Source organism: Leishmania panamensis, assembly GCF_000755165.1.
Source record: "Leishmania panamensis strain MHOM/PA/94/PSC-1 chromosome 29 sequence".
NCBI lineage: Eukaryota > Euglenozoa > Kinetoplastea > Trypanosomatida > Trypanosomatidae > Leishmania > Leishmania panamensis.
Window position 1 is genome coordinate 1,144,443 of NC_025875.1, and position 23,058 is coordinate 1,167,500.

The following is a 23,058-nucleotide window of genomic DNA, read 5'->3' on the forward strand; positions in this document are numbered from 1 at the left end:
CTGCTCGTCTCATGCGGTGGCCTTGCACGCCGTGCTGTGATTGCGCACCCCGCCCACGCGCTGCGCGGGCTCTCCCCGCCTGGCGTCTGCGGCTGCCCCCCTCCCTCCCCCGCCCTGCGCCCCGTCCGGGCGACAAGCGGTGGGTTCTTTGTGCGCCGGCCCATGCTTCTCCACGGGTCCCTGCCGCTCAGCTCGCCCACCCCTGCCAAGGGCGTGCGGCCCCTGGAGACGGCGGGGTGCCCCTGCTGCCACAGCCGCATGACACCGCCGGAAATGGCAGGTGGTGAGGACGGCGAGCCCCCCAAAAGAGCAACGCCGTCCGGGCGCAGGTCCCAAGATCCAATAGGGCGAGCGCGGTGCGCACGCGCTGCGAAGCACAGCTGGCATGGCGTATGAAATCCAGGCAAGGCATGCAGAGGTCAGCAGAGCACGAGTGATGGACAGGAGGGACGCGCAGAAGTGCGTGTGTGCGAGGCGCCGGTGCGGGAAGCGTGGGGAGAGCGTCCCGCATTGCGCCATCGAGTCCTCCAGGGTCGCCACACCACATGGCGGAGTGCCGTGGCTTGGGGCGACTGAGGGTGGGGTGTGGCATGCAGGCGGGACACGCCGTCCGCGAGGGCCCTGGCCTGAGGCTGGCCAACGTCCTGCCTGAGCTCAGGCGGCATGCACCTAGACCAGGCCCCTGTTACCCGCACGACAGGCCGCCACCGCCCACGAGCAGGCACCCCGGGGGCGGCCCGCCGGCATCAAGGCGTGCGGTCCAGCCTAGGCCGTCTGGCGCTCATCGCGCGGCACGCAGGCGACAAAGCAGCGGGGAGGGGCCGGGAGAGCCGGTGAGCCGCATGGTCCGATTCACTGGCAGACGGTCCGCCCTGGCGGAGTTGGATGCAGCTGCACTCCTACAAAGGCAGGGGAGCTGCGGCTGTGGGCCCCCATTTGTTGCGTTACCCCCCCCCCTCCCCCCAGGAAGGACACTCATGTGGTGAATGTGAAGCCCCCGCTCGTTGTTAAAGGTTTTATTGTGTTCTCTTGTGTGAAGCTCTGAGTTTTAGTGGTTGCTGTGGATTTCGTTTACTGTCTTCACGTGGTTTTCAGTGTTGCACGTTCGCGCTGTCCTACGCGTACGGAGATTAATGGCGTCGATTTTTGTTATTCTCGGTGTTGTTCACCGATTAAAGATGAAAAGAAGATGAATTGCAGGACCTTTGGAAGCTGCGTGCCTCAAGTTGAGGGATTTGCTTGGCACGACGGTAAAAGTGGAAGAAAATCCCTTCTTAAGGTGTTGTGCGTAGGTTTCTAGTTTGCGTATAGGTGAGGGGCATGCTGCCTCTCTGGGTTTTCTAAAACTGTGCTCCACAGAGGTGAGAGTGAAAAGTTTTTAGGCACGCACCTACACACGCAGAAAGACGAAAACTGCGGATGCCCTGGCGGATATTTGGGAGAGTTTTAATCTATTTTTGCACCTCGCGCGTGCTCAGAGTGAACAGTACGTCGCTGAAGCCCTTCTTCTCTCGCAGTTTCAGGGCTGCCAGTCACAGGTGCGGTGGATCTCAAGGGATTTGCACACCTCTACCGACGCAATCACCACTCCCCGCTAAATGTCGAGTGTGCGCTTCTCAAGAATACGTCAGGAGGGAATCTTGTGTGGAGTGTGAGTTTTAGCGTCGTAGGGGACACTGCTTCATCAGCTCGTCCTCCTCTCTCACAACCCCCATCACTCCTTTCTCTCTGCTTCGTCACTGTTTTTGGTTTCATCGCATGGCTTGTGTGCAAGCATATTTTTCTCCCACTGACCGCTCTTTTTTTTTCTCGCTGCAGCTGTGTAACGTGCAAAATCGAACGCAGAGGTGGCCGCACTGGATCTCTGCGTTGTTTTCTTCCCGGAACACCGTCACAGCACCTCTTCTCGCAGCTTGACAGTGCGGTGCGTAGCCATGGAAAGCGCAATTTTTACACCGGAGCTCGCGGCAGCTCCGTGCCACGCTAATCCGGCCGTAACGGTTACCCTACCGGTTGTCGCAGCGACATTAGGAGGGCAGTCGTTACGGCCGGCACAGGACGATTACGAGGCTCAGTTATACAGATTCAAGAGTACCAAAAGTCGCGCGTTTCTGCAGGATCGCCAGGAAATAACTACAAACCTTCCGCATCTCTTGCCCGACGGCATTTCGTACGCTGCCAACTTTGTCTCCTTTGACCACCTGCGCGAGTGTGGGGCACTCAGTGAGATGCGCCATAATGAGGCGAGCATCACCGCCGACGATTTACGTCTTCTTTACGAGGCTCGGTGTCTAGACCAGGACCTCGTTCCTTCGTGGCAACGAGAGGTACGGTTCATGGAGCTCATCAGCGCCAAATGCAAAGGCAACTTTTTCTGCTTACCGGAAAACGGACTCGGTGTATGCTGTGCTGAGGCCTTGGCCGCAGCTCTCTCTTGCAACAGGCACTACAGTGTTCTCGATCTCTCGGGCAACCGCCTGCGTGATGACGGCGCGCGCTTCATCGCACAGCTCATCAAGCGAAACCGTACGCTTGTCCATATCGATGTAGCCTCAAATGACATTGGACACGTTGGCGGTGTGCTCTTAGCGCGCGCCCTTCTCGAGAACGACACGGTCATCTCGCTTGACATTGGCGCCCGCGCTGGGACGAACGGCAACCACATTGGTACCCCCGGCGCAGAGGCATTTGGGGAGGTGCTTCGGAGAAACGAGGTACTCGCCAGACTCAACGTGAGCAGCAACGGCCTTGGGGCAGTTGGTGTGGCTTTTATTGCCTCCGCTCTCGAGCACAGCCGCTCCCTCACGTGCCTCAATCTCTCCAGTAACAACCTTGGCTTTGATGGCGCCAGCGTCCTCGCATCGAGGTTGGAGGTCGCACATGTGACACGCTGGGAGCTTCCGCGCAATTACCTGGGCGACAAGGGCGGTGCGTGCCTTCTCGATGCACTGGCAGGGGCAATTCGAAACGGGCATGACGTCGTGGAGTACCTGGATCTGGATGATAACACCCTTGGTGAGCGGAGCGCCGAAGCTGTTGGCAAGGTGCTGTCTGCATCCGCCACGCTCGTCACCTTGCGACTGAACGGCAACCCACTTGGCGCAGGGGTAAAGGCGATTAGTACGGGCCTTAACGAGAATCATAGCCTGAAGTCTCTCTTCCTTCGCAAGTGCTCCATTGATCAGATCGGAGCCGCCGCGCTGGGTGCCACTCTTTACGTGAACTACACACTGGGCCAGCTGGACTTGAGCAACAACCGTGTAAAGGATGGCGGCGCTGTGGAATTAGCCAAAGGACTTGCAGTAAACAAATGCCTTACTATGTGCAACGTGTCCTCCAATCGCATCGGCCACGTTGGCGGGCTGGAGATGGCAAAGGCTATGCAGAAAAACCGAACGCTGCGCCACCTCAACCTGCGACATAACTTGATGCTGGAGGCCACAGGCGAGGCCATTAGCGATAGCTTCCGCATTAACAAGACCCTCGAGCGCCTCGACGTGTCGTACAACGACTTTTCGTACGCCTGCGCAATGTCAATCGAACGGGCGTTGGAGCGTAACAAGGCATCAAACAAGACGCTGCTTGTTCCAAGGTTGCAGGCGAACATCGACGCCTTGGCGCCCAAGGAGAAGGAACTGAACCGCGCTGTTGAGGACATCGAGCTGGAAAAGCGCATGGTGCGGGACCGCGGTGAGGAGTTGATGCGGCGTGGTGAGGAGGCGCGTGTCGTGGCAGAGAAGCTTCGACGCGAGATTACGGATCTGGAGCGCGTCTTCGAGAAGGCTTCTGCTCTTAGCGACGCCGCAGAGAACCTATTCCGACTAACAGAGGACCGTGTCACAAACAATCTGACAGAGCTCAAAATGAAGCGAACCAACATTGACACCCGCATCCAGCAGGAGAGAGACCGCACCGATCGACTAAACCGCGAAATAGAGAAAATCCGGCGGCAAATCAAGCACCTAGAGGAGGCAGAGAACGAGCGTCTGGCGCCGCTTCTGCGTGAGCTGGAGGAGACCGAGAGGGACCGCACCCGCGAAATGGCCGACGCGAAGTTCGAGGGGGAGAGGCTCTCTGCGTTGGAGCTTCGGCAGAAGGAGCTTCAGATCGCTGCGAGTAGACGCTCTGCCAAGAAAAAGTGAATGCGGGTGCACGCAGACTCTCTCAGATGCCCATGCCCTACACCCCTTTCTTACCGCTAGCGATGATAAGCGCTTCTTTTACAAGTATGTATATTAGCCTGTTTCGTTATTTTTCTCTTCGTCCACTCACGCACGCGTGCATTCTGCTGTGTGCTCAGATGCCCTCGCACGTGCGCGCGTCTATATATGTTGCTGGTACCTTTATACGAATGCGCAGATCGCATATTACGCTGCCACCGAAGTAGCTGCCGATAACAAAAAAGACGTCGGCGCGAGCATCTCACAAGAAAACGAGGTGAACGTGAGTAGGAAAGGAGTACAGGGAAAGCGTCTCATTTTCTCTTCGCGAACGCCCACCCAGCGGTGCACGGGCCTACACGTGCGCGTGGCAGGGCACGTGCGCATCTCTACACATTTTGGTAGATGTTTGCGTTCATTCAGCGAATATACTTCGTATCGTCTGTGTGTGACTATATTATCTTTTAACGCATTTTCTCCTGCCCCGCGCGGCATGACACCATACCGAAGGTGTCGTCTACACTCCTCACTGCGGTGCTGCTGCCGCGCTCCTTTTTGTTTTAGGGTACTCCTCTTACCCTACCTTGATCTCTTGGGACGGGGACGACGACGTCATTACCGTCTCTTCTCCTTTCCACCTCGTCGCGAGCCAGAAGAGACTAGCGAGCGCCGAATAGGCACGGTCTGCATGCCGCGACTTATCCACGCATCGCACAGGCCAGAAGGGGGACGCGGTAATGAGAAGCTCACGAAGTCTGTACCGAAAACGGCAAACGATTTGGCCGCGCAGTCTCTCGCAAACCTCTGGCGGCGTCTGTTTCAGAGTTACGTCCACTTCACCCAGCCGGGATGCGAGCCTTTTGTTTCTGATAGCATCACAGATCTCGACTGTGTGGACGACGTCGCTAACGCTGACACTGCCCTTGACACCTTGTGGGCCGCGGGCTTCGCCGCATCCTCGGCGCCAGACGCCCTCATAGTGCATCTCTTTCTCGCTAACGAACATTTCGACGCTGTTTCGTGGATTATTGCGTTTTGCCTTGTGGATCGCCTGCAACTCAGCCACTATGTGCGCCAGCGACTACGGGAGCTGTCGTTCTTGCAGCCGCGTGGGAATAGCAGCAGCTGTTTTCTGAGGCTTGCCAAGGCCCACGTTACGCAGCTATTGTTTACGGCGTACTCGCTTGCCTTCAAGTGGCATTTGGACTACACAGTCTCCGTCAAATATCTCACGAGTCTTCTTCCGCATGCACGTAGCACTCGAGGGCGTATCCTTCACCGCACAATCCAAGAGGAGCTCCGCGTTCTTGAGACTCTCGAATTCAACTGCGCTGTGTCGCAGAACCACTTGCTGCAGTTGATGGATCACTTCTTGACAGCGTCCGAGCGCCGCTACGTTCTGCACGTTGTTCACAGAGAATGATAGCCGGTCGCGACTTGCTTGTTGTTGAACCGCCTCTTCACTCCAGCGCTCGACACAGCCGCTTCCCTACCGTGCATTTCCTGTGCCGGTTTCGTCTTCATCACAGCATAATAACTCCGAGTGCCGCCATGCCGACAGCACGAATTCCGCCTTTTTGTTTCCTTCTGCTCTGCTAACCCTTTTCTCTTCTGCTTCGTCGCCCCGCTTCCCCGCAGTCTTAGGCATGCCAATAAGAAATGCGCGCCTCACAGGTGCAAGCGTTGCCGCGTCACTATTCCCTCGCCTTCCCGGATCACGTTAGACTGTTATTCTTCCCTGTGCCATGGCTACCCGGAGCAGCGAGAGAAGGAGAATTTCGTTTTCTCACTTCGTCTATACACCCTCGACATAGATGTGCTCCGAGGTAAACAGCTGAAGTGTATCAGTTGCCCATGCTGATGCGGTTCTCTTCGCACTACGATACCTACGCTCACCTCACCCGTTTCCCTTCCCTCTCCACCGTATTCTGTATCACCATATGTGGGCCTCTCTCCTCTCTTCTTTCAACGCATCTGTCCTCGCTCATGCGCCTTTTCTTTTCATTTTCTTCTCACGTGAATACGCGCATGTGGGTAACATTGACGTCCCCCCCCGCCTGCTGCACTTGGACTCGCGGGCACACCTAATTTTTCGATCCCCCTTTTCCTGTCGGTCGGTGCGTGCGCGCGCTTATATGAAGCCCACGTTTTTCTCCTCCTTTCCCCCTTTCCTTACTTCCCTTTCTTCCTACCCCATTTTTCTTTCCTTTCTTGCCTCCAGTAGTTTTTCTTCACTTTGCTCTGCCGCCCTTCTAGCTTACATCCTCAATCATCAACTGTTCTCCTCTGCACACAAGGCCATTGTCACTCATTCTGTTGATTGTGAAGCAACTTATCTTCTCTTCTCCACACCGTACTCTGCACCAGCACTTCCGCCACTCGCACCCCGTTCTCTTTTTCCCGCATCAGCTTCCACATCTCCCATTGTTATTCATTGATTGATTTCTTCCACGAATTATATCGTTGAGGACTTCTTCCTTGTGTTTTGCATTTTCACGCAAAATGTACTTGCCGAACACGAACGCCTCTTCGCAGATCATGCAGTTTCCCTCTAATCAGTCCCAGCAGCAGTTTTCTGCAATTTCTTCCTACTCCCCACAGCAGCAGTTTATCGTTCAGCACCCCCAGCAGCAGGGCGTGTATCAGACGCAAAACCCGCAGCTCGTTCCGATGAACATTCCGTCGCAGTCCAATCAGCAGTACGTTGGTGGACCAACGGGCACGATCTACGAAGGCGGAGTCCAAGGATCGGTGAACCAGACCTCCCCTGAGCACAATGCTGCCCGTCACAACAGAACACAGATGATTCCAGTTCCGTCCAACGACGAGCGATACCGAAAGCAGCTCATTGTGAACTACCTTGCCCAGGACGTCACCAGTGCCGACCTACACACTCTCTTCGCGCGTTTTGGCCCCCTCGACGGCGCGCGAATCATCTTTGATCGCCAGACCAGCATGCCTCGCGGCTATGGCTTCGTTTACTTCCGCTATCCCGATAGCGCCAAGCAGGCTGTGGACACCATGAACGGCTACGAGTTCCACGGGAAGCGCCTCAAGGTAGGGTACTCGACCAACCCACTCAACATTATCTCGAGTGCACCCTCGAATCAATACTCTGCCGGGCAGGTGAAGTAGCGTAACCTGGAGCGTATCGCTGCACGTGCGTGTGTGTGTGTGTGTGCGCGTCGTTAATTGGGTGATGAAAGGGACTTCCACGCGCTACCTAGCGGGACACTTTTTCGCTTCTCCTATCTTATTCTTCTAGTCATGTTTGTGAAGGTGGTTTATCTCCATCCGCTGGACACGGACAAGAAACAAAAGTGATGTTTTCAATGACAGCAAATACTGCGTATGTGCGTCGATGTATGTGTGCTGACATCCTCCTATGCGTATGCGTTGTTTTTCTTCTCCCATCGATAGTACCGTGCAAACATCTGCTCAAGCGGAAGCTGCCTTTTTCTGGCGCACCACCTGTTTCTACCTTGATGTGGACTTTCTTGCGGTTGTGCCGTCACACGCTCTCACTGTGCGCGGACCGTCTCTCCTTTTGACCTCTTTTTTTTTTTGCCAGATTGTTGTCCTTCATTATGATTGTCATGATTTTGAGTGACCTCGTTTTTCTTTTTGTTGTTGTTCCCTCACCAGTCTTTACTTCAGCCTTTTTCTCTTTCAGGCGAATTACTAGCGCATTTCAATTCATATTCGTTAACATGCATTCCTCTCTTCCCCCATTCCCATATTCCATCTCTTTCCGGCTATATCTGTTCTCTCTCTGTAGTGCTTAATCCATTTAGTCCTGCCTTTCTAGTGTGTATCGTCGTTGTTTCTTTGCTTCTCTCTTCGTCTGCATTTCGTGGGTGGACCCTCCTTTTCGCTGTCCCCCGTTTTCCCCTGATTTTATTTTTCTTTCATCTTTCCGCTTCCTTTTCTTTGCCCTTTCCTCCGTCTCCTCCTCTCTCTTAGCCGACTTCTCTTTCTGCCCCTTGTTTGGACCTGTGTTGGCGCGCTTGCACCCGCATCTTTTCCTTTTCGCGTGTGAGTATCAGTTCTCTTTGGATGCCGTATTCTGGTTACAATCTCTTTCTTGCGTTTTCGCGTCTTTCCTTGCACCCCAGTTCTCACTGTTCCCCTCTGACCTTGCTTTGTCTGCCTCTTTTCTGTGCTTCGACATTTCCGTGGCCCTTTCCTTCTCAGTGTTTCTCCCCTCCCTGTCTCTCTCTCTCTCACTCACTTTGTCTCTCTTCAGGGTTTTCTCTTACTTTTTGTTGTGCTCGTGTGCTGCCATCTTTGCTTTGATGCTTTGCTTACCTTTGCTGTTCTTCTTCTCTGCTGTGTTGATGTAACGGCTGGGTGAGAGAATAAGTAAACGAGGCACACCATTTTGTGGTGTGTCTTTGCTGTGGATGAGTAACATTCAAAATGCAGTTTTCTTTAAAGTGTTTTTTTTTGGCCTTTGTTGTTGTCAAGTATTTGCTCGTCTCTGTGCGTGCGTGTATGGCTCGGATTCCACGACTCGCTGTCTGCATCCCGTTTTCTTTCACGCCACTTCTCTGATGGGCATCGTTTTGTCCTCTCGTTTTTTTTTCCCTCAGTCCCAGACAAACATTTTCTCTTTTCTGTTGTCATTTTCGCTCCCAAGCACTGCGTTTCGCGAAGTAGTGTCGTTTTGTGTGGCCATCTCCCCCCCCTTCCCTGTCTCTGGTCGTTTTCGTGCTTGTGTGTGTGTGTGTGTGTGTGTTCGCGTGCCCGAGGCGCTTGTATGGTGAACTTTGTGACGAGTGACACACAGGAAAACACGCATACGAAAGAAGCGTTTTTTTTTCTCTTATATCTTCTCTCCTTTTTAGGTAGCTTATTGGCGCCACACAACGACGATGGCCTTTGTTCCGCTGTGGAGAATCGTGTAGGAGTGGAGGAGACGACGTCGACCAAATCGTGATTTGTGTCTGTCGTTCCAGCAAGGAGAGCGGACATAAGGATACCATGCTGTTCCTTTCTGTGTTCATGTTGGACTTCAACGCTCCTCATTCATAGATTATTCCTTCCCCCCCGTTTCGTGTGTTTGTACATGTGCACTTCTCTTCGCTCCTCTTTTGAATGCTCAACCTTTTGCTCCCTCTTTGCTTACGATTGTGTGTTTAGATTTACGTTGTCACCGTCAAAGCTTTGTTCTGTCCTCACCCGTGATCACATGTGCGCAAGGCACGCAGACCGAAGTCAGAGACCAAACAACTTAAACATGATTCATTGATGCCACCCTTTTTTTCTTTTGCCTTTGACGGTCACGAGTAACGAAGGTTTTTTTTCTTGTCCTGCTTCGCTTATTCTTTTCTGTTTGTGTCTCTGTGGATCAGCTGCATCTGTATGCACGTTGGCGTGCTTGTGTTTGTGTATGCATCTACAGATGTTCTCCGATTATCGAGTTGAGAATTGTTCTGTTTTGTGAACTGCAATTTTGCTGTCTCTCTGGTGCTCGCATGACCCTTTTTTTTACGTGATTCTCGTTCTTCGTGCTGCTTTGTCGGAAGCTCCACCCTTCCGAAAAAGAGGAACAATTAGCAAAGACTTCGAGATCGCGATCGCCGCAGCTGCAAAAACAACGCAGTGTCACAACAAAAGGCACTCACTATTTTCCGTTGCGTTGACATGGAGTACTTAAACGTGTACGGGCTGATCGGGATGCAGTTTAACTGCATCTCCTTTCCGGTGCTCGTTCTCTCTACGGTGAATCCAAGGGTCAGTGATTGTTGTCTGCCAAAGCTCCGTGCGTCGTGCGTAGCCAACGCACTAGCGGGTGTACACAGTTTCGTCAAAATGTGTCCATGTGCATGTGTGTAGGTACTCTAGTGCATGCCTGCATGTATCTGCGTGTAAGTGTTGGGGGAGGGGGGCGTTTTGTGGCGGAAAGGCTGTATAAAAGCAAAATGACTCGAAAGCCGTTTGCGCATCATTTTTTTTTTCGCCGTTTTTCCATCGGTTAGTGTTTGCCTAGTGACACTTTGTTTTGCATGAGTGGTTCCTGCTGCTCGAAACGAATGCGCTCTCTCTCTCGTTCTACACCCAAGCGCAGTCTCTCTCTCGTCAAGCAAACAGATTAACACGAATTCCTCACCAACGAAGAAGACACCCACACACGCACACACTCTCACACATATCAGTGCACAACTCTTTACCTCATGAGAAAACGTCGTTACTTTTGCTTCTATTTTCGCTGACTTCACGCCACGTTTGGTTCATTGTTGGCATCCACGAACGCAGAGTGAAGGGAGAAAGAAGACCCAGTCTAAAAGCGGAGTGTTTGCTTTGGGCTCAAATGAATATTTTGCTCTTCTTCTCTTCACTACTATTCCTCCGCTCCAAAAAAAAAACAGCACGCAATTGGAAACGCAGTTTTGTGCACTGACAAGTGGGGTGACCGCAGGCAACTGTTGTGTGTGTGAGCGGCACTGAGCAAATGCCCAACAGAGACTGGAGAAAAGACACCGATACTCCAAGGAAAAAAACGAAACACCAACGAATTCTACAAAAGACTGAGGAATGAGGGGTGGAGTTCGAGAAGCCCAGACACAGGAACAGGCGAAAAAAAAAAGCTAAACCGTTTAAGGAAAAAGTTATGTGAGGTCCTGAACATGGGAGAAGTTTTCTCCTTGTGTCGTTAGCGCCTGGTACGTCAGCGCAGAGAGCAATTGTTGAGATGTTCGCTATTCTTTTTGTTTGCTTCCTTCCCCTCAATGCCCGTATCTTTCCTTTTTCTCATTTGCTTTGCGAGTTTCTTTTGTGTTTCTGCCCATGCCTCTACCTTCAAAGTACCTACGCGAAAGGTGACCTGCCAAGCGAAACCCAACAAACTAGCGCCAAGGGGCAAACTGTCGAAAAGAACCTCGGCGAGAAGAAGTCCATCAGCCGAAGCGCTGAGACAGGCACTCTTTTTAGCTCAGTTTTTGGGTTTCCATTCAAGACGAAAGAAAAAATGGAGAAAACAACAGAGACAATCCCAGACAACTGCCAGAAGGCACCTTTTCACACGCAGAGCGAAAAGTGAAAAGGAAAGAACGTCGTCTTCAAAGAAAAAAAATCCATTCTTGGTTACTTCCTATCGTTTGTTGTTTGCTTGACTTGATTGTCTGTGCGCCAGCCATTCGTGTTTCCTGTTGCCTTTGCAGTGACCGCAGGGCTTCTCTCATTTCATTTTTTTTCTCAGTGATATATGGCTGCCCTCTCTAATGTGCAGGGTGCAGGACCTTGAAAGAAAATATAAAAGGAAGTACACCACCTATCCTTTCTCATCACAGTGAGGTAACTATGATGTAGTCACTTCGCCTCTCTCACTCAATGAAAGATGGAGGTTCTGCTGATGACGAGCAGATGGGCACGTGTGCAGATCGCCCACCAGTGGGCCTTCCTTTGCCGCACTTTACGACGTTCATACAACATACACGCTGCCGAAGGCTGACAGGATTTCACAACACATTGTCATGATTAACTGAGGCGTCTTCTTCAACGTGATCTTGTTACTTGTGCTGGATATGTTTGCTGGGCTGTATCGACATCGTGGCGGATGCAGCACCCATGTGCTTCCAGTTCCTTGTCGAGCTTTTCAATCTCTAGGTTTCCACTGCGAGTTAGTCAACGCAGGCACCGTCCCGCTCTCTTACGTGGACGTCTCAATTCTTCTCGCTCCTTCCGTTTCATTTGCACTCTTTCGCTCCTGACTTCTTTCTCTAAGTCGATCATGGGCTTCCTCACTCAACGTGAAAATACTGAATGCACCCTGTAGTGGCCAAGCACGTGACAAACTGCAATCAGAAGACATGCCTAACGTCCCTGCTAGTCTGCTAAACGATGTTCTGGGGCGACCCTCTCCGTGGTGGCTGTCTAGACTTTCTTCAGAGGCTAGAGGGGCACTAAGCGGCGTCGACTTGCTGGCGACGACAGCACAGAAGATTCAACTAGGCAGACAAATCTACGGGGACGGCAGAAGCGCGACGGAATCTTTCTGTCTCCGCGATGCGCATGGTGGCTTCGATATGCAGACCGCGGAAGCTCAGGTCATTTTGACGCATGGGAGGCGACTGAGGCAATTTTCTCTGAACCGCGGCGATGTTCCGCTGCACGTTGACCTCTCCGACTTTCTCTCGTGCAGCGGGTCGTCTGTGACGCAGGTAGCAGAGGAAGCAGAGAGCCTCGCCGAGCGCACGAGGAGGAACTCCTACACTTCCCCATTCTGGTTTACGAAAGAGCAATTGGAGGGCCATTTTTGGAATTCCTGTACTCAGCACACCACGCGTTGTGCCCCCAAGAGCCGGAAGCGTGTATGCGAGGTGTATGAAAACCCTAACATGTTTGTAGAACTGGGTTGTGGCGCAGGGAAGACAGCACCGTATGCCAATCTGGACGAGTTTCGAAGTCAGTCAAATGCCGAACTCTCCCTATTTTCGTGCATTTCTTTTCTTCGAATCTTTTCGCCGATTAACGTGAAAACTCAACGCGCCTTTGACGCATGTGTGGAGTGGCGCCTGCGAGTGGAGTGTCAGCAAAGTGGGTGCTGGTGCAGCGTATGGGGGAGTGCAGAGGACTACGCGAGCTGCGGGTTTTCCATCCTGGACGGTGCCATCGGCGTCGACATATTCGATGCTCTTGGAAATCCTCTCTTTCTCGTCAACGCCTTGTGCACCACTGCACCTCTTGCTGTTTATGCCAGTTGCTACCCCAGTGATAGCATTATTAACAGCGATGTTGATTGATCTGTTTCTTCCCATTGTTCTCTACTACCTGCTGCCCTGCTGCTCTGGAATTATGCTCTTCCGCGGGAAAAAACCACGAAAGGGAAGGATCGTCGAAAAAAGGGGTAACCCGAGAACGCTGGGAAGGGGCGTTGAGGGGGCTCGAAAGTTCATCTCAGATTTACTGTGGAAGTAAGCCAGTAGCGATGTCACAGTGGTCTTGCCTGGCTCTGTAGCTAAGACGTACCAAGTTGCGTCTTTTTGCTTTCTGCCTCGTCCGTGGTTCTGCCGCGCATGCCGTGTCACATGCCAGCGTTCCCCCCTCTGCGTTTTGAGTCTCTGTTTTCTCTCTGCTGCCTCCCTCTTTCCTTTTTCTTTTCGCTGCGATCTAAACGTCATGCGAGCCAGAAGCGTTGATAGCGATGGAACACCCAGCATCATCGGAGGCCGAGAGACGCCTCTCTGACAAGAACCAGGACGCCCTCCGTCGACTGCTGCTCATTGAGCTGTCCGTTTTACGACGTCGCTACGCAGGACTCTTCGACGACCATCAAGCCAAAGGTGATACGGGTGCCTTCCCCGCCACTGCCGCTGACTGCGATGTCGCGCCTTCATCGGCCATCGAGACCTCCTCCGAGGACGAGCAGACAGGCGCTCTGTGTCAGAGCGACCGCGACGCGATCGAGGCGCTCTTTCACTCCATCGACGATTTCACGCGTGAGTTCAATGAGGGCAAAGGTATCGTGGAGCATGATGACGTCGTCACCAAGATTATGCGTGACTTCATTTAGTTAGCTGCCTCTTACAGTGCCACTAGCTTTCACAGGACATGGATGAGACACACTGAGGAACAAAATACAGCAGAAGATGACTTCTGCGATATCCGTGGTTGTTAATCACTGCATGATGCTTCCGATTATCTGTGCACCATCTACAGCGCCTTCACACCTCTCTCTTGGTAGGAGTCGTCCTCCTCGCTGCTCATGTTTCATACACGATGGCGTGCGTGCCGTGCCTTGTTGTACTACTGAAATGTGCTGCGCTCCCCTCTCGCTCCTTTCCATGCACCCACTGGCGCTGGTGTGCCCTCAATGCATCGCTCTGCTCACACTCTTGTCTGTCATGTTTATCTTTTGCAACCTCATCTGCATGGCGACTCCATCTCCACCCTTTTCACACCCACTCTTGCCCGCGCCGGACCGCGTCGCCAATGCTTTTCTTCTGCTCGCACACCACTCAATACACCCCTGTCTCCGTTCTCCAAACGTGCCTGTACAGCAGCATCGTACCCGAGCATGGCTGCTCTGAAGAACAAGATCCGCCGCATCGGCAAGAGGAAGGGCGCGACCCTGAAGGATGTCAGCGCGTGGCGCTGGATCAAGACGGCGGCCCGCCACTTCAAGCAGGAGGGCAAGATCTTTGTGCCGAACTGCACCGAGCTCATCAAGAGCTCCCACGGCCGCGAGCGCGCTCCGCAGAACCCGGACTGGTACTATGTCCGCTGCGCCGCCGTCCTTCGCGCCATCTACCTGCGCCCTGGCGTGGGTTATGGTGGTCTAAGCAAGCGCTTCGGCAACAAGAAGAACTACGGCAGCCGCCCCGAGCACACCGTCAACTCCTCTACCGGCCCTCTCCACTGGGCCTGCAAGTCCCTGACGAAGCTTGGGCTTGTGGAGCCTGGTGCGCAGTCTGGTCAGCGTCTGACCCGCAAGGGTCACAAATTCGCTGATTCTTTGGCCTTTCAGGTCCAGATCCGCAAGTTCGGCCAATCCAAGGTGTGAATAGCGTGCTGGCATATTGACTTCGTTTCCCTTTTCATTTCGTCATTTGCTCGTGATTGATTTTCGTGTGCGTACCCTACAAGAAAGCAGAGAAACGAAGCAGAGCTGCGTTCGCTGTGCGCTACTCGCTCGGTGTCGTTGTGTTTCTGCGGAGAGCTGAGGTGAATGCCACGCTTTCTAGACACACATTCGAGACGACATCTGTGAACTGCTTCTCTCCTTCTAGTGCTCCATCGCATCTGCCGACAAATTGGATGGCAGTTGCGCTTGTGGTATCCCTTTTCCTCTTATAGGGTTACTCGCGGCACGGAGTGAGGAAGGCGAAGTGGCTCAACGGGGCGGGGTGTGCCATGTTGGCGAAAGTGTGGGGAGCCTTTCAGAAGCGGGTCCATGTCCGCGTGTTTTTTTTCCCGTCAATGCCATTTTTTGTTTTTGCCCTGTATCGCTGGTACCACTGTTTACGGCGCACCTCTCTCTTTTTTCTCGCTTCATCGCCATTGTCCTCGTACATGCACACTACGTGACACAGTCTCTTTTGCGTCACCTTCACGAAGTGATACGCACTCTCTTTGAGCATTCCATAAGGGGCACTAGGGGCTATGCCGCCTCTCTCTCTCTTCCTTCGGGCCACCGCGGCCGCGGTTGTAGGGAACACGGTGACCTCTTCCCAGTATGCACAGTGTGCTCCAGCGTTTAGTTCTTCAGTATTCGGCGCACCGGATGCACGCACACTAGATGCTCTTGGGAGCATACGACTTCAGGATCAGGATATTCTGTGGGAGATCGAATCCGACGATTTTCACCGCGGCTACGAGGCAAACACGACACAGCTGCAGATTCTCCGATTGCGCGCTGAGTACGTAGACTCGACCGGTGGCAAGTCACCTGTGATGCGTGTTGTCGGATTCTTCCCTGGGGTTCCCACTTCTACCGTGTATGAGTACCTCACCAATGTGACTCTCCGGCGCGGCTGGGACTGTAACTACACCCATTTTGAACAGTTTGCGGGAAACTGCCCTTCTACACTACCTGACGCCGAGGTGTTGCGTCGACCCCTCGCCACTGTGGCGAAAAAGTTCTCCCATTGCTGCGGCGATGAGTGCACCCTTATTCCAGATGTTGCTGACGTCATGCTGGACCATGGTTGGTTCTGCCACCGCGTCGGCGGTTCTGTGCTCCGCCGCTTCGGCCTGGCGGACCGGCTGTTTCAGTACGAGCGTCTATCCTACGCCTACCGCTTCCGTGAAAGCGCTGCGGACATGTCTGGGGACGTTGGCCCCTCTACTAAAATGTACGACATTATTTTCAGCGGCTCCAAACGCGCGCGTGAGGAGGCTTCCGCAGCTGCACCATCGCTTCGTGACTGGATCCAGGCGAACCGCGAGGCGGTGCCGTGTGAAGAGGTAGACATGAATTTCCAGCATGTGGTCCTCGTCCCGATCGCCGAAGCAGAGGCGCAACTGTTTTGCAACTCCGACCAGCTTCGCCAGCTCTGCACAATGGGAAGCATGCTCGATGTAAGAAGCACCAAGCTAGTTTACGATGTTTGGAAGGATACGCAGTCCCGTACGACACGTGGGACGGCACTGTTACCCGGCACCCTTCTTGTCATTACCTCTGCAAGCAATGTCGGTATACCACCGCTGCTGCCGCGGTGGGCGCAGAAGACGATTATGGGCAGCATATCAAGGAAGGCTTACGACCAACTATTGAAGGCGTGCCTGGAGGACGGGAGTGGCGACGTCACAAAATGAGCAGCGGAGTGCAGACGGGCCAACAGAGAGCACAGTTCCGTACTTGCGTTTACAGCATCTGCAGCAGCAAAACGTGTAGCATTTCTCCTTAAGAGGAGCGACAACGATAGGTGTGTAGCCAGAAAAAGTACAAGGATACCTCGAGTAAGTCTGAGTCTCCCGCAGCGTTCTTCTGTGTGCGCCCGGGCTGTGCTGTGTGATGGGCACAGCGGAGAGCTAAAGTGCGCGAGCGAACGGCATCTTGCGTCGCCGTTCTGTGCACGTTTGCTTACCTCTGGGTGACGTGCTGCGCACTAATCACCCACTTCCTACCTTCAATTCTTTGTGTGCGCCACCCTGAGCTCTCCTTTCCCTTCTCTCCAGTTCTCATCGTTTTTTTCCGTCGTCTCGGATCCTTGTGCGTCGCGCTCATTCCCTATTCGCGCGATCTCTCTGCAAGCGAAGGATGCTTTGCGTTCACTCTGACTGCCTGAGCGATTCGCCGCTGCTTTCTACTGTTGTGTACGCCGCCTTTCATTTCCCACTTTCATTCTACGTTCTCTTTGTTGTTCGTGGCGCAGCGTTGTCACTCTGCCGTTCATTGCACTCACATGACTTGCACCTGTTTCGCTCTGCGTTTCGTCTCAAGTTTCTTCTTGCGTCTCTCTCTCTTTCTCTGCGGCTGTCTGTCTGTCTTCCCTGCCTGTGTTGCTTATGACCGCTTCTCTCGTCTTCATGATCTGCCTTCCTCGGTTAAATTGCGTGACCCAATACGCGGATTCGAGTTCTCATTTTGCGGCGGCACTCAAGGCCGTGGAAAGCGATGCGTGTGCGCATCCCTTGTACCGGCGCTGTGCCATGCGCTGTGTGAATGGGTTCCTTGTGTGAGCCCAGGCTATCGTGTAGAGGTGCGATGCGATGGTGAACAAGCGTTCTCAAGGGAAGGGGAGGTTGGCGTGGCCCTCGTCATGGAGTCCGTGTGGAACCGCTGCTCGCACAGCAGCGGCGTTGGCGACGTCGAACGCCTCGCGATCGAGGTGTAATTTGTCGCCTTGGAGCATCGAATAATGGACCTTTTTGAAGATGGAAGAGAACCTGCAGGGTCTCACCCAATGCAGGTGACTTCCCTGGCAAGCTCGGGAGTGTGTGAGGACCAGCGATGGGGTGGTGCCTCTGTGTAGCGACTGTGACAACTTCCCAGGTCTTGTGAAAAAGCGACGCTTCTCGTAGTGTCAGCATCGCGAACATGGAGTGCTTTGTAAAATTCCCGTCATGTAGACGGGGTAGGCAGTAGGCGCTCCGCATCTGCTGGACATTTCCAAAGCGTGATGTGATCGATCTTTGTGCCCCTTGTAACAATTTTCGAGGTGGCGCAGCGATCGCGCCGCTGCACCACCTCGACATTGGACACATGTCCCTCGTTTTACTGGGGTCGCATTTTGCTGTGCATGCACGTAGTGGTGGAATGAAATGAGGGATGGTGCAACGGGCACAGGGAATATGTTGTGCTCCCTGCAACACGGCAGCGTCCGTCATTTCTTCACTTTCTGTGGCAGTCCCTCGCCTAGAGAGGTTGAGCTTTGGTAACTGCCCCTGTGTGTGCGTGTGGGGAAGTATCAACGCTGACTGGCGGCGTGTGACTGCGCGAGGCGGTCTCTGATGGACACCTCCCTCAAGAAGCTCCTCCTCACTGAGAACCCGTTGCTAACAGCCGTGGACTTCTCCAACGGCAAGACGGTCGGAGCAACGCAGTCTCCTCGCGGCTCGGGGCCCCTGCGAGAAGTACTTTTCACGAACCTCATGGACAAGCATTGCCTCTCTATTTTGCCTCCAGTGAATCGAGGTGCCTGGTTTCGCTGCGTGCCGCCGGCTAGCTGCCTTCCCGTTACTGAGTGGAATTACAAGTCCCATGCCGGCTCAGCCCGACTTCACTGTGATGAAAAGCATCGCATTGGTGATGAGCAGCACCTGCGTAGTACTCGTCCTCTTGCCGTACTGCAGCAACATTGTAGACGCTACTTATCGTGCACTACTGCTAACACCGATGAGACGTGATGCAGTAGGCGAGAGAGAGGTGGGTGGCAACTCTTACTCCCCGCCATGTGCTCCCTGCTCGCGTTGGTGGACATTCTGAACTGCACTAGTGTGACGGGCATATCGTGTTGTTTGCAACGTGAGGTACTTCTCTTAGTCGGCCTCCCTGGTAGAGGTGACACCGCACTTGGACCGCTGCAGTCCCGCGCCGGGATGAGCGTCTTTGGAGTGTCCCTTGCTACCGCCCGCTATTCCCTGTCAGCTTCCTAGTCCTGCTTTGTCTGTGCCGCCTGCCGGACGGGCAGCCTACGCGCGCAAGATGTCTCACTCCCTACCGCAGGAGAGAGGGCCACATCCACAAAGCGCATCCTGCTGGTCAGTGAGCGGCAGCTTGCGCGCGTTTGCCTGGATGTATACAGGACGCATACTTTCTTTTTCTGCAGGGACATCCCTTTCCGACATATTCTTCCCTTACTATCCGTCTTCTCTCACGTTGTACCTCAGGTTTCTCTCGGCCTTCTCCAACCACCGCCTTCTTTTTTTCTTTCTGCTTACCCGTCTTCTCCATGGCGGCTTCATGTGCTTTACGATTCGTGCAGTGCGTCTATGTGTGCATACATTCTGTCACCACTACTTGATGGTGACTTTATCTTTTTCCTTCTTTTCTCCCTCGGCGTTCATCTATCCTGCCTGGCAGTGAAGTGCCGCATCGTCCTGTTTGCCGTTCCGATTTACTGTGTTTCTGATGATCCTCTCGTTTTCTTGTTTTGTGTGTAGCGTTCTTGTTTCTCCCGGTTGTGAAGTGAGAGTGGCACACAACTAAAGAAAATGGGATAGTTTGAAACCAAACGCGCATCGATAGCGGTTTCTTTGATAGTCATCATTTGTTGTGATGTGGCGAGGCACCTTCGCTTAGTGGGTTCTTTGAAAGTGTTCGCTGGTGTTCTTCTTGTGCGAGTGGGTGACCGCAAGCTCTGCAGCCCTCAAGTGACCGTTACGCTATGGAGACGTGCCGTTTTTCTGTTAGCCTCTGCCGCCTTTCTCGTGTGATTGAGGGACCCCAGTGAGTACCCGATTTTAGCTACGTTGCTCTTTTCTATTCTCTTTTCCACCGTTTCTCTCTACCCATAAAGTTCCACACAATATCCCTTTTGACATGTTCCTCTGAAAGTTGTACGAGTCCAGAATGCGCTTGTTTTTCCTTTCTTATGGATCTATTCGCTGCTTCGCGGTTCTTCGCATTTTGGCCTTCTTCCCATTGGGAAGGCCCCACTCGGAAAACTGCGGCGATGGCAGGGTCTTCATAACACGTCTCCACTCTCAGGGATGCCCGGTGCTCCTCCGGCGGCGACGCACACGACCGTTGCTGTGCACTGGGGCATCCTTTGTTTGGGTTGTGGCACCGTTGGAAGAGTGACTCTGACTTTATTTCCTGCTTTGTACGCATTCATTGTGCCGCCAGTCTTTCCACGGTGCGTCGGAGGACACAAGGACTAGCGTGCGGGCGAGACCTGCGCTACGAGAATTCTCCCTCCCTTTTGCAGTTTTCGTTCCTGTCCCTTACGCTGTATCGGTGACATTCGACTCTGTTTAGCACAGTGGCGTTTATAGCGTTTGTGTTTCTTCTCTTTCGTTTTTTTTTTTTGGGAGGCTATACCTATACGGAAGCACAGATTGAGGTGCATATTACTGCATCCCGCGACTGCACAACAGCAGCTATCGCTTCTTTGACAGCTCGTTACGCTCGGCGCAGGTGGAAAGCGTCAGACCCACATAACAGCTCTACTGAGGTCGGCTTCTTTGTTTGAGCACATCCCAAGGAATTTGCGGCCTCCTTCCTTACTCGCTTTCTCGTGAGGGAGAGAAGGAAGGCGTTCTCCCCGATACAGTTCAGCAGAAAAACAAGCGCGTGAGGCTCAACACGGCGTGCATATAGGCCGCATCTCATTGGCGTGTGCGTATGGCTACCAACTTCTCTCTTCATTACGCACCCCCTGTCCTATTCGTCTCCCTGCAACAGCGCCTCTCGCCTTCTTTTTGTGTGCCGCCTTTCACGGATCTCTCTCTCTCACTCTCTTGCTACTCTGTTGCCGTCGAGGTAGACCATAAGTGCTCCTTGTTTTTCATTGGAAAGACTCCTCTACAACGCTGTTGCACACTGCTAACGTTGCGAAGATGAACCACACTGTTCGCACAGTGCAAGATGTACATGAACGCTTACTCTCAACAGAGGTGTACAGGATGAGCTGCAACAGGGGATACCGAATTCTGGAGACATTGAAGGACGATCCCTTGGCGCTGGTGCTGTGCTTTGTGTCTGGTAGCGCCTTCTTTACCATGGCTGCGGTGTCGCCTAATGTGCGACTGTATAACGAGCTTGCGCTTGACGCTGTGGGGAACACCTGGCGGACAGTCGATTTTTCTGGAAAGCGTATTTTTCACACGGTGGAAGATGGTCGTGTACCGCACGATTTGAACCTGGTGCTTGACTTTTCCAGCTGGTGGCTACGGAAAAGCGCGCTGCCAGTGAAGGCACAGGGCGCATCTGCACTTTTCGCGGTCCTGGGTGCATCTACGGACGTGGCCTCCATGGTCGAAGTCGTCGAGCTGGGTTTGAAAGAGTACTATATTCTGAATCCATACGCTCTGGAGCCCGAACGAGTCGATGCGCGTGTCACCTCTGAGATTGACGCTGCACTCCGCGCTGTGCTTGCGTCACCCGCGCATACCTTGCGCTCCCTACACGTTGGCGGCTGCAGCACCACGACAGTGCAGCTGATTGGGACGCTTCCAGCGTTGGCAAGGCTTTCCATCCACGGGATGCAACAGCGTGAGCTTTCCCTGCACACACTGGCCTGTGCACGTCATTTGGAAAGCCTCTCGTTTGTCGGCGCACAGGTAGAGCAGCTTACGTGCTTCGCGCTCTGCCGAGCCCTCGTCGACGTGAGCTTTGTGCACTGTCGCGATTTACGCAGTCTCGCTCCACTGGCGGGAGCTTCACAATTGAGATTCATTTCTGTTGTAAGCAGTGATGTGGAGAGTCTTGGCGGGCTTGCCGACTGTCCGAACCTGGAAGAGGTGCGATTCACGGAGTGCGAAAGGCTGACCAGTTTGGCACCACTTGCAGGAGCACCGCGGCTGCAGACGATCGCCGCCACACATTGCGCGGTGCGCAACATTGATGGGCTGTGCACGTGTCCACACTTGGAAAGTGTGGATTTCAGCTGGTGCGCTCAGCTTCTGAGCCTTACATCGCTGTCAGGGTCACCATGCCTGCGGAGCATCAACGCAGCGTGGAGCGGAGTTCAGTTGATTCAGGGACTGAACTCTTGCGCGTGCCTCGAGAAGGTCAACTTCACAGAGCTGAAGCAACTACGGAGCCTCACACCATTGGCCGGAGCTCTACAGTTGAGAGTGATCAGTGCTATGCTGACCGGCACGGAAACCCTCGATGGACTCAAGAGATGCCTGCACCTCGAGAGCGTTAACTTGACCGATTCGCGCAGACTGACGAGTCTCGCACCGCTAGCTGGTGCTCCACGATTGCGGACTCTCAACGTTCGCGGGTGCCCTCTAAACTGCATCGATGGGCTTGGCACTTGCCCTGAGCTCGAAAATGTGAGTTTCCGATGCGCAAAGGAGCTGATGAGTCTCGTGCCACTGGCTGGCGCGTCACAGCTGAGGGTCGTCGATGCTTCCTGGACAGGCGTGCGGAGTGTCGACGGACTCGAACGGTGTCTGCAGCTAGAGTGTGTTGACTTCACCGGCTGTCATGAGCTGGCGAGTCTGGCGCCACTCTCAGGGTTGTCCAAGTTGAAAGTCATTAAGGCGTCTGAAAGCGCTGTCGACAGCGTTGATGGGCTGAACTGTTGCCACCAACTCGAGTTCCTCCACCTTAGTCGTTGCGCAAGGTTGACCAGTCTCGCACCCTTGGCTGGCGCGCCGCGACTACAGAGCATTATTGCCTGCTGGAGTGGCTTGCTAAGCCTCGATGGACTTAACCGCTGCCCGGCGCTGATGTACATGGACGTCAGCCACTGCCGTCAACTACGGAGTCTGGCGCCGCTCTCTGGTGCACCGCGGTTACGAAAGATTGAAGCGAATCACAGCGCGGTACGGCACTTGGATGACGTCCATATATCGGCCAAAGTCCATCTTAACTACGTGTGGGTTAAGCTGTCGCGTCATCGCAAAAAGTCGGCAAAGCGGGCTCACGGCGATGGAGAGATGACGGGTGGTGAGAGCAACCCCTAAAAGATGGCACCAAAAGAGGTGTCTCCAGAGGCGCGTGAATGCCAGTGGATTTTGATGGAGCCCTGTGGAGGAGGAGGGGGGGCGACATTTTCAGTCTATGAAGTGAGAAGCGCCGTTTGTCTAATGAGGTGCGTCTCATAAGACGCATCTCACTCCGTTCCTAATGCTAAGTTATCGTTTCTCTTTGCCTTGCCCACTCTTCTGGCAGCTAGGAGAGTAATATGTCTTGTCTCTCCCTTGCGTGCCTAACGCCCGCTCACTCTGAGTTCGTCTTTCTGTGTATCTGTTTTGCCGTTGTCTCGCGGCGCTCGTTAACTTATCCCACTGTGGAAGCACGCGCGACCTTCTCGTGACCTACCTCTGCCTTCTCGTT

General features: G+C 53.7%; 8 protein-coding genes across 8 annotated transcripts, besides 1 other annotated feature; all 8 read left to right on the forward strand.

The window, feature by feature from the left end:
* Positions 1 to 975: part of a repeat region that runs on past the window's edge.
* Positions 976 to 1,934: 959 nt separating this feature from the next.
* On the forward strand, positions 1,935 to 4,142 carry LPMP_292820 (ribonuclease inhibitor-like protein; the record flags this gene model as incomplete). The annotated part of the gene is made up of 1 exon (XM_010702584.1): positions 1,935 to 4,142. The coding sequence occupies one exon, from the start codon at positions 1,935 to 1,937 to the stop codon at positions 4,140 to 4,142; it is 2,208 nt and encodes a 735-aa protein (XP_010700886.1).
* A 706-nt stretch (positions 4,143 to 4,848) lies between these two features.
* LPMP_292830 (hypothetical protein) lies at positions 4,849 to 5,583 on the forward strand (the record flags this gene model as incomplete). Its single annotated transcript, XM_010702585.1, has 1 exon — positions 4,849 to 5,583. One exon carries the CDS (start codon positions 4,849 to 4,851, stop codon positions 5,581 to 5,583), a length of 735 nt encoding a protein of 244 aa, XP_010700887.1.
* A 1,079-nt stretch (positions 5,584 to 6,662) lies between these two features.
* LPMP_292840 (hypothetical protein) lies at positions 6,663 to 7,295 on the forward strand (the record flags this gene model as incomplete). The annotated part of the gene is made up of 1 exon (XM_010702586.1): positions 6,663 to 7,295. The coding sequence occupies one exon, from the start codon at positions 6,663 to 6,665 to the stop codon at positions 7,293 to 7,295; it is 633 nt and encodes a 210-aa protein (XP_010700888.1).
* A 4,676-nt stretch (positions 7,296 to 11,971) lies between these two features.
* LPMP_292850 (hypothetical protein) lies at positions 11,972 to 12,904 on the forward strand (the record flags this gene model as incomplete). The annotated part of the gene is made up of 1 exon (XM_010702587.1): positions 11,972 to 12,904. One exon carries the CDS (start codon positions 11,972 to 11,974, stop codon positions 12,902 to 12,904), a length of 933 nt encoding a protein of 310 aa, XP_010700889.1.
* Positions 12,905 to 13,305: 401 nt separating this feature from the next.
* LPMP_292860 (hypothetical protein) lies at positions 13,306 to 13,674 on the forward strand (the record flags this gene model as incomplete). Its single annotated transcript, XM_010702588.1, has 1 exon — positions 13,306 to 13,674. One exon carries the CDS (start codon positions 13,306 to 13,308, stop codon positions 13,672 to 13,674), a length of 369 nt encoding a protein of 122 aa, XP_010700890.1.
* Positions 13,675 to 14,178: 504 nt separating this feature from the next.
* Positions 14,179 to 14,664, forward strand: LPMP_292870 (40S ribosomal protein S19, putative; the record flags this gene model as incomplete). Its single annotated transcript, XM_010702589.1, has 1 exon — positions 14,179 to 14,664. One exon carries the CDS (start codon positions 14,179 to 14,181, stop codon positions 14,662 to 14,664), a length of 486 nt encoding a protein of 161 aa, XP_010700891.1.
* A 599-nt stretch (positions 14,665 to 15,263) lies between these two features.
* LPMP_292880 (hypothetical protein) lies at positions 15,264 to 16,418 on the forward strand (the record flags this gene model as incomplete). Its single annotated transcript, XM_010702590.1, has 1 exon — positions 15,264 to 16,418. One exon carries the CDS (start codon positions 15,264 to 15,266, stop codon positions 16,416 to 16,418), a length of 1,155 nt encoding a protein of 384 aa, XP_010700892.1.
* Positions 16,419 to 20,606: 4,188 nt separating this feature from the next.
* LPMP_292890 (hypothetical protein) lies at positions 20,607 to 22,685 on the forward strand (the record flags this gene model as incomplete). Its single annotated transcript, XM_010702591.1, has 1 exon — positions 20,607 to 22,685. One exon carries the CDS (start codon positions 20,607 to 20,609, stop codon positions 22,683 to 22,685), a length of 2,079 nt encoding a protein of 692 aa, XP_010700893.1.
* Positions 22,686 to 23,058: the final 373 nt, after the last annotated feature.